We start from the raw sequence: 9,862 nt of genomic DNA on the forward strand, positions 1-9,862 counted from the left end.
GTTTATAGAGACGTGAAGGTAAACAAGAAATTACCGTGAGATGTGAGGGTGCTTTGACAGAAATACGGAGTTGGGACTATGTCCCTGAGGAGGTGACGCCTGTGCTGGGCTGTGACAGGCGAGCAGTGGCCACAGCGCTGAAGGGAGGGGACAGTGCTTGCCTGGAGGCTTCAGGGCTGGAGAAGGACTGACCGGGGCCTTACCCAGCTGCGCAGGGAGCCGAGGCTGGCGTGTTGCGGCAGGGACGGCTGTGGGACCAGCCGAAGGCGGTAGACTCCGCCTCTGCCTTACAACTAGGGGCTGGCCTCACGTCCTGGTTTACACCTGTTGTCCCAGGGTAACGAGTGATTCTGTCACTCTGAGTGGTGTCTCCAGTTTGAATGATTAGTCCCCTGACTTACAGTAAGGACTCCGTGGCCATGTGATGGCAGTGTGTGGGGTGCGGCGCTTACCCTATGGCAGGACTCTGGCATGCCCGGGAATCTGTTATGGCAGGCACTTCGCAAACCTGCACTGCAGAAAGAATCAGCTGGGGATCTGAGCCCCCCAGGCGCCCCTCAGTCTTATTATTAAGGTTCAGTGTATATTCAGAAAAGTGCTACCCCTGCCTTCGATTCATTGAGATACTGTTCTCCGGGTCTCAATCATATGGGATGTCGATAGGGTCAGTTAATTAGAATGCTTCTTTCGCTTCATGTACTTGCCCTTGTTCTTGCCAAATATAGCTTTCTGAACATTTTGATACTTTGTTGAGATTGTCCCAGGGATTTGGGTGGAAAGGGACATAATTCAAGAGAATCTTCAAAGTTTCTTGTCTAGGAGGTTGGCAAAACCATGAAGGATGCCATTGGCCTAAGTGTAGCGGCTGGTTTTGAGAAAATGATGGACTTTTTGCAGGTGAAACAGGAACTTGAAAGTGGAGGTGCTGAGGGGCCGGCAGCCTGAGAAGTGGACCTGGGATGTGACTTAGCAGCCTGTGTGGGACTGAGAACCTGGCCTTCACCAGTGGGCGCAGGAGAGTGGCCTGCGGGACAGTGAGAGGCCGGCCCAGGGGAGGGGAGAGGCTGGTTGGAGCCGAGTCCTCACTTGCAGGGGGGTCGGAGCCAGTGTCGGAGAGAGTGCTCGTGCACGTGTGTGTGTGTGTGCGTGTGTGTGTGTGTGAATGTGGGAGAGAGAACTCTCAGTGTTGTTGTTTTTTTCATAGCTTATTTTTGAGACAGAGACAGAGCATGAGTGGGGGAGGGGCAGAGAGAGGGAGACATAGAATCTGAAACAGGCTCCAGGCTCTGAGCTGTCAGCACAGAGCCCGACGTGGGGCTCGAACCCATGAACTGTGAGATCATGACCTGACCCAAAGTCAGAAGCTTAACCGACTGAGCTCCCCAGGCGCCCCTCGAGCTCTCAGTGTTAACAAATCGGATGCGGGACCCAGAGCCAGGCTAGCTGGAGAGCGTGAAAGGGTGCTGGGATGGGAGGTTATTTCTGAAAAAGCAGAGTGTTGGAAGGAGTGTTAGGTTTCAGTTAGTTAAGAGCAAATGGGAAATGAGCTCTGTTACAAAAGAATGGTCTTTGTGGAAAAGACGGGCCTGAAAAGTTACATGGGAATGGAATTTTTTTATCAAATTATTTCCATTTTAGTTGCATGATAGTTTTTCTTCTGATTGACATTTAGCTTTGTGGTTTGCCTTCAAGTTGTTAGTGATCAGCACACCCTTAAAAGCAAAAGCAATGAAAGTTCCCATGTGAAACCTCTGCTCTGGATGTTCATGGAGCAGAGAGGGTCCTTTCACAAAGTGACTCATCATTGCAACTGGCTTCATCGTTGCTTCTGTCAGGTTTGGGGGCATAACGGAGTGGCGGGGTAGCTCTGCTCGCCTGGCCCGCCTTCCTCCTGCCTGCTTAGCTCCCCCCACCCCTCAGTTGCCTGGAGCGGCCCTGGGAGCACCCCACAGAGCGATTCTGAACCCTAGCTGCATGCTGGAAGGACACACGGTTAGCGTGCTGAGTGAGGCCCGGGTGTACCGCTTGCCCCCACTGAACCCTGGAGGTTTGCAGGTATGGCCTGAGGATCCTCACATGATTCCGGGGGTGGCTTGGGGCCTAGAACCCCAGCCGTGGGCTTTTGTCCTGCGTAGCTGACCCAGCCCCCCACCAGCCGAGTGGGGCCAGCTCACGGTTTTCTTCTGTACGCAAAAGAGTATCGTGGGCTCATTGGGTGAAACACTTTTCCAGGATATTCAAGTTTCAAGCTCTACATAGTTACTACAGGGCAGACTTTCTGAAGTCTCAGGTTTTACTTTTTCTAGTAAAAGAGTTTTAATCATAGCAACGAAATTAAATACACAGCTCCCGAGTGGGGTGCGGTCTGTGACTTTGGCTGCTGTACGTAAGCCGCGTCTGCATAGTTGCCGCCTTTGTTTTCAGCAGGTCATTAAGTGGACGTGAAGCTGAAAAAGCGAGCGGTGGGCTGCCCCTGGGTGGGCCCGGCCCGCTTCGCTGTCAGCGCCCACTCTGGCATGCTCTTGTTTTCAGCACGTCGTAATCTTGCAGCTTTCACTGCTTGGACCGACTCTCCTAAGTAACTTTGGTTTTCATTAACGAGCAGAGCGACTCATGAAGGGGAACGTTCTCTCCGTCTTCCGTCTGGACGTGTGGGCTGCAGGGTGTGGGTTAGGCAGCTCGGCATCTTGCAGGGTATTTAGGAACCATTGGCCGTGGGCAGCAGATGAGAAGAAAATGGTTTATGTGGTCACACTGCTTTTTTCCAAACGTGTTTTAACTTAGATTCGGGTTTAGCGATGCACACTCCTTTTTGGCAGGTGGCCTTCGGTAGCTGAGCTTCTGTTGGTTTGGTTCCAGCACGTTTCATTAAGTGAAAAGCCCTGTAGAGCAGATGCACGTACCAGTTTCTGCCTGTGCAGCACTCTGTTTAATGAAACACCCAAGGTTTGATTCAGTGTTGTTGGCAGTCATTGTGTGTGTGTGTGGCATGGGGCTTGGGTAGGTTGTTGGGGGATCTAGGTGGTTAGACAGGCCGTGCCGGAACAATCTCCGGCATGGTACTTGGGTAACCATGAGAGCAGGCGCCCTTCTGGGGGTCCCGGGAAACAGGTCACCGGTGTCATGCAGAATATTGCAGGTGGCGTTGGATACTCCTGGTAAGAGACTTTGGACCAAGGAACATGAAGTCTTTAAATATATCTCAGCCTGTGAATGTTTACAGAGTATTTAAGAATCTGCTTATGTAAATGAAAGATTAATACTGTGGTCCTTGGTCTTCAAGAGCTGGTTTTATTTAATTATTTTTTAATTTTTTAAAAGTTTATTTTGGGAGAGAGAGAGGGAAAGAGAGAGTGCACATGAGCAAGGGAGGGGTGGAGAGAGAGGGAGAGAGGGGGAGAGAGAATCTCAAGCAGAGTAGAGCCCAGTGTGGGGCTTGAACTCACGAACTGTGAGATCATGACCTGAGCCAATAGCAGGAGTTGGACTGTCAGCCAACTGGGTCCCCCAGACCCCCCTCTCTCTTCACCTCTTGCTGCACATTTCTGTTCCAACGTGTGACTGTTAGGAATGAAGCTGTGGTATGCATTCATGTGCAAGTCTTTGGTGGACATAGATTCTCATTTTTTGTGAGTAAAGTACCTAGAAGTGGAATTGTTGGGTCATGTGGTAAGTGGTGTGTTTTATTTTATAGAAAACTGCCAGGCTTCTTCCAAGTGGCTCTGTCATTTCGCATCTCCACCCCCTTCTTCTGTGTCCTCACCAGCACTTGGTATTTGTCAGTTCTGTTAATTCTCTTGTGCATTGATTTAAAAGGAAAGAATTTTTGTCCACAAGAACGTGCGTGATGACACATTTATGACAGAAAAGTGGATCTTACTGCAAATAGGTGGTTCTTAGCAAAATACGTTTTAAAAAAAAGTTTAAGTTTAGGCCAAAAGTAGTGGGGGACAGTAAGGACTAGGGGAGTGCCCTCCCCATGCGGGACCCAGGGGATGTGTTTGGCAGGCAGGGATAGGAGGGGGGCAGGGACGAAAATGGGTTTTTAAAAGGTTAACCTGCCCCGATGCTTTCTCATCACACCCAGGGTTGATTTTACCCCCTTGTTTTCCATCTAGATTTAAAATGTGAAAGCTGATTTTTCTTTGGTTTGGGAGACCACATGGTAATCGTGAATGATTTTCCTCTAGGCCAGAGCGTGTATGCTCTTAGTAAGTTTTCTGTAAAGTCTAATTCAGATTGTGTTGATTATGTTTAAATATATTTAAAAATTAAAAGTTACATCTTGGTTATATTTAAAAATTATTATTTTTATTTTNAAAGTTGGACGCTTAACCGACTAAGCCACCCAGGCGCCCCAAAGTTTATTTATTTTGAAAAAGAGAGGGCGAGGTAGCTGAGGAGGGGCAGGGATAGAGGGGGAGAGAGAATCCCAGGCAGGCTCCGTGCTGACAGTGCAGGGCCCAGCGTGGCGCCTAATCCCATGAACCGTGAGATCATGACCTGAGCGGAAACAAGAGTCTGATGCTCGACTGACTGAGCCACCCAGGTGCGCCTAAAGATTACATTTAAAGTGTGTGTGTGTGTGTGTGTGTGTGTGTGTGTGTGTGTGTGTGTGTGTATTTCTTTTGGGCGGGGGTGGGAATCCCAAGCAGGCTTCGTGCTGTGAGTCTGACATGGGGCTTGAACCCAGAAACTGTGAGATCACGACCTGAGCTGAAATCAGAGTCAGATGCTCAGCCGTCTGAGCCCCCCAGATGTCCTCTTAAAGATGATATTTAAATGTGAAAATTGTGCTTCTGGCTGCAGCGTTTCTCGTGATCCTCAAAACCGGAGAACAAAAACCAGTCGGTGCACGCAGTGGGGGCGGGGGAACCTGGCGGCCCTGACAGACGGGAAGTTTCCTGTTGTGGTGGTGGCGAGGCTGTCCCTCCTTCTTCCAAGAACTTATCTTTGGGGTAAGAGAGTGGGGTCTCTTCTTCCTCTTCCTGAATTGATTGTTCAGCAAACCTTTTTTGAGCACCTGCTGTATGCCAAGTACTGCATTGACTGCTGGCAATACAAACATGAATTTATCTTGGCTCCTTCCTGTTCATTTAAAAACACCTTTATAGGGGCATAATGTGTGTGCAGAAGCGTCACCCATATCAAGTGTACATGATGAGTCTGAGCAAATGTATCCGTTTATGTAATCACCTCCACAGTTAAGGTACCTTCTACCCTTGCCGTGGCTCCGCTCCCTGGACTTCCCCTCCCTGCAGCCTGTCCACACTCGCCCGCAGCCTGTCCACACTCGCCCGCGGCCCTAGCCAAGGGAGAGCTGCTATTACAGCGTCCTGTTTGCTGTTCTGCTTGTTTTCCTTTTCTCCTCTGTTCTCTTTTTCCCCTTCCCTTTCTCCCCTCCGACCCTGTTCCTTCCTGCATTAGCACCTAGGTGATCGTGAGGAAAATGAAAATAGCTGGAATCTTGAACTCCTCCCGGAGCTGTCCCTGATAACACACACTAAATGCTCTCCCTAGTAACTTACCAGCTTTTTTCCATGTGATAAAGCATTCTAGATAGCAAGTTATTGTATAATGAGGGCTCTTTTATCTTGCTGTTTTTAGTATTAGTTTGGAGCAGAAGAAGTTAAAATTTAACTGCCGTTGTGTAAAGTAACTAATGTAGATATAGGACTGGGAAGTTGGTAAAAAATGGATTTCTGTTAGATGAATCATATTTTCTAATTTTGGAAACACGTTTGGTGGGAACAAGTTTTAGCTCCGAATCTCCATGAAAACCCTTAAAGAATACACAGCCAGCCCGTTAACAGGTCCTGGTTTGAAAGGTGCGAGGTGACCTTCTGACAGGACAGACGGCGTGAAACTACACACTGCGCCGCGGTGTTCCCGTGCCTCGGTCCTGAGAAGAGGCGCCGCCCCGGAGAGAGGCTTTGCAACAGCCTGTCCTTTTCGTCCCCTTCTCTGGATCCCTCTTTCCCAAGAAAGGAGAGCAGAGTTCTGCTCCAGTCCAGTCCCTTGGGCTACAAGTCCTTCCCTGCCTCCCTCTCTGCCTGCTTTTGCCCTTTGTAACACTCAGTACAGCGTGCAGTTCGCTTGTGCTGTGACAGGACTTTTAAGTGTCGCCGCGTCCTGAGCCCTGGGTCTGCCGTATTCACAGTCGGTTCTGATCGAGCGCAGCTCTGTGTGGGTAGTTGGTGCGCGGCGCAGATGGTTAGATCACGAGGTTCCTGTTGTGCGCCGACTGCCTGCACGGTGTCATCTCTGTACACCACTTTGTGGAGTGACTGCTCAGTATTTGTCACTAAGCGTCCGTCACCCAGCAGGCATGATCAATAAAGTTTTGTAAAGAAATTAGACTTTTTTTTATGCAGGGACCGACTTTCTTTTTGACTTTGTTGAGATCTAATTCATACCCCATAGACTTCACCCACTTCAGTATGAGAACAACTCAGTGGTTTTTGGGGTGTTTGCGGAGTTGTGCAGCTGTCCCCATAGTCCGCGTTAGAGCACTTGGCCGCTCCAGAAAGAGACCCCCATTTCCCCGTGCCCTGGGCCCCGGCAGCCACGGCTTATTTTCTGTCTCCAGACATTTGCCTCCTGTAGACCTTGCACAGCAGTGGGATCGTGCAGCACATGGCCTTCGCGCCTCACTGTTACTCAGCATGGTTCTCAGGGTTCATGGGTGCGGCCGCACGGATCAGCCTGAGGACGCTTCCAGGTGCCTGCTTCTGGGTGCGTTGGGCCCAGGGCATAGCTTTAGTCCCGCACACGCTCCCGTTGGTTAGAGGGAGATTCAGGCTGCCGCCACTCCCCACAGTTAGTCTTCGTGTTTCCTCGTCTCTCCCACATCCAGCGTTGTGGGTCGGGAGCCTGGGGAGGAGGAGACGTCGTGTCTCTTGGCCTCTCGGTAGCCATGCTGGTTCTGTCTTCTCACCCTGCGAGGCTTGCCTTGCTGCCCGTCAGCCAGAGGTGGCTCTGGGAGCCGGCTCGCCCGTGTCCCACTCACCGCTGGGGAACCTGAAGTACTGTACCCATGTGGCAAGATGCTCGTCGATCGCTGCCTTGTGTCTTCATTTTTTCTCTCTGAGGCTGGTCTCCTATTTCCATGCGTCCTTTTGAAGGCACTGTCTGTCTGTATTCGCGCTTTTAAGAAAGATGAGTTTTGAAGTGGGACTGAAGGTGCAGCACGCTGTGCTCCAGCGCCCCCTAGTGCCGCGCTGGGGCGGGAGTGCCCGTGGCTCCCGTCTGCGGCTTCAGGCTGGGCAACGTGATGCCCGGGATGGCCAACATCTTTCCTTCTCACCTTCCTGGGGCTGAGATTGCGTCTTTGCTTTTCCTTTAGCGGGAACATGGTGTTTCCAGGTTCTCCCAGCCCCTTCCTCAGCGGTAACGGAGCCAGGCCCTCCCTGCGGGGGCCAGATCAGGTCTCCCGAAGACGCAGCCCAGAGCAGCTGCGCCCCGGGGCTGCCGTCGGCCAGGGGTCCTGTCCATCCTGTGCTGTGGGCTTGCCCCGTTCCCCGGAAGCACTTGCGATGTCTCTTTTTCATCGTGGCCTCACCAGAAAGGATCAGAAAATAATCAAATATGCGAGCAGTGGGAGTTCTGAAAGCCTGAGCTGGACTTAGCTGGAAATGAGGGGAAGTCAGCTGCATCCCTGGTGGCGGGGAGAGCCTCCGCCCCTTACAGGCTTGCTTCCCGAGAAGGGGCTTGGGGCATGGCCCTGCCTGCCGGCCTGCCCTGTGGGGGCCTGCCCTGTGGGGGCCTGCCGTGGTTGCTGTCTTGTTCCCTCTCGTGACTCTGTTATTCACCCACCTCACTCACCTGGGGGTGCTCACAACCTGGAGGGAGTCTCCAGCTCCCCTGTACAGCATCTGCTACAGCTGTTGGGAGGGTACAGTTATTAAGGACAATATAAACATTTCTGTAGCGGCCCAAGGAGGGCCTTCAGGCACCTTCTTTTGTTTTTGTTTTTTGTTTTTTTAAATGTTTTTATTTATTTCTGAGAGAGAAAGACAGGGTGAGCAGGGGAGGGTCAGAGAGAGAGGGAGACACAGAATCCGAAGCAGGCTTCACGCTCTGAGCTGTCAGCACAGAGCCTGACGCGGGGCTCGAACCCACAAACCGTGAGATCATGACCTGAGCCGAAGTCAGATGCTTAACCGACTGAGCCACCCAGGCGCCCCCACCTTCTTTTGTTTTATCCTCCCTGAACCCTTAGACTGAGCATCTGACTGTGCTGAGCCCAGCGCCAGCTTTGAAGTGCAGGCAAGAATGCACTTACTCCATTGTCCTGCGTGTCTCCTTGTGCTCTCACAGGACAGAACTAAGCCATGCGTTGAGTTCACGAATTCACTGGCGTTTTCTTCCCCACTAAATTATAAATGCTGTGAAATCAGGCAGAATCATATTTATTCATTTTTAATTTTTTAATCTTTATTTTTGAGAGAGAGAGCAAGCGAGCAGGGGAGGAATAGAGGGAGAGGGAGACACTGAATCTAAAGCAGCTCCAGGCTCCGAGCTGTCAGCACACAGAGCCTGACATGGGCTCGAACTCATGAACGGCAGGTTCGTGACCTGAGCCGAACTCAGACGCTCAACTGACCGAGCCACCCAGGTGTCCCATATTTATCTTTTTTTTTTCAACTCAGACTCCTACAATATTTTCTCCCTAAAAAGAATTTAAAATATATTTACTGATAATTCTCCAGAGGAAGGAGAATGGTTCATACTCAAAGAGAGGGGTTGAAGGTTTTTCTCACAACTGAGTGTTTTCTCTTTGGCTTTTTTTTTTTTTTAATATTTTAAAAATTTATTTCTAGGAGAGAGAGAGACAGCGTGAGCAGGGGAGGGTCAGAGAGAGAGGGAGTCACAGACTGAAACAGGCTCCAGGCTCTGAGCTGGCAGTCAGCACAGAGCCCGACGCGGGGCTCGAACCCATGAACCGCGAGATCATGACCTAAGCGAAAGTCGGACGCTCAACCGACTAAGCCACCCAGGTGCCCCTTCTCTTTGGCTTTAAAAAAAAATAAATGTCTTCATTTGGAAATAATTTCAAATTTACAGAAGTTGCAAAAATAAGAATGGCACGAAGAACCCCCGCATTTACTTCTTTACGCAGATTGACCAGTTAAGATTTAACCTCCTTTGGGGGCATCTGGGTGGCTCATCACTTGGGCGTTTGACCCTTGATTTTGGCTCAGGTCATGATCCCAGGGTCATGGGATCGAGCCCTGTGCGGAGCCTGCTTACGATGCTGCCCCCCCCCATTCCCGCTTCCTTGCGCTCTCTTGCTCAGGAAAAAAAAAATGGATTTCACCCCCTCTGCAGTCATTTGTGTGTGTGCCTGAGTTCTCTCTTCACAGACATGTTCCCAAACTCACGCACGTGCGCACATGTGCGCACAGAACCGCATTTTGTTATCCACCCTCCGAGAAGTGAGAAATGATGCACACGCCGTGGTCTTTTACGCCCAGATGCTTGAGGGTGTGTCCTGAGGATGGAAGCGTCGTCTTACTCAGCCACAGCGGGACAGTCCCACGTTCGGTAGCACCCTTTGTAACCCGCCGTCCACATCTCGTTTTGTCAGTTGGCCCCTCAGGACAGGGTCCAGTCTGGGCCGGGGGCGCCTTTGGCTGGCGGGTCTCTGGAGCCTCTAATCTAGGGCTGTTTGTTCTGCAGGCTCCCTGACACTGACTTGTTTGAGGGACACAGTCCCGCCCCTCTCTTTTTGGTCGCATTCTTCATTTTGCCAAACACCTAAGATATTTTGTGATTGAAATTGCGGAGGCTTTTGGAGAAGGAGGGGTGGCACCTGAGCGCGCTGGCAGCGGCCGTCCTGGGTGTGCGGCGGGCGGGCTGC

General features: G+C 51.0%; 1 protein-coding gene across 1 annotated transcript in view; it reads left to right on the top strand.

The window, feature by feature from the left end:
- Positions 1–1,974: 1,974 nt before the first annotated feature.
- USP10 (ubiquitin specific peptidase 10) overlaps positions 1,975–9,862 on the top strand; it is a 49,550-nt gene continuing 41,662 nt past the window's right edge. Inside the window, 1 exon segment of the mRNA XM_077754177.1 lies at positions 1,975–2,055. Within this exon segment, the coding sequence (XP_077610303.1) occupies positions 1,975–2,055 (81 nt within the window).

Source organism: Crocuta crocuta, unplaced genomic scaffold (genome assembly GCF_008692635.1).
Source record: "Crocuta crocuta isolate KB4526 unplaced genomic scaffold, BGI_CrCroc_1.0 scaffold61, whole genome shotgun sequence".
NCBI classification, from domain to species: domain Eukaryota; kingdom Metazoa; phylum Chordata; class Mammalia; order Carnivora; family Hyaenidae; genus Crocuta; species Crocuta crocuta.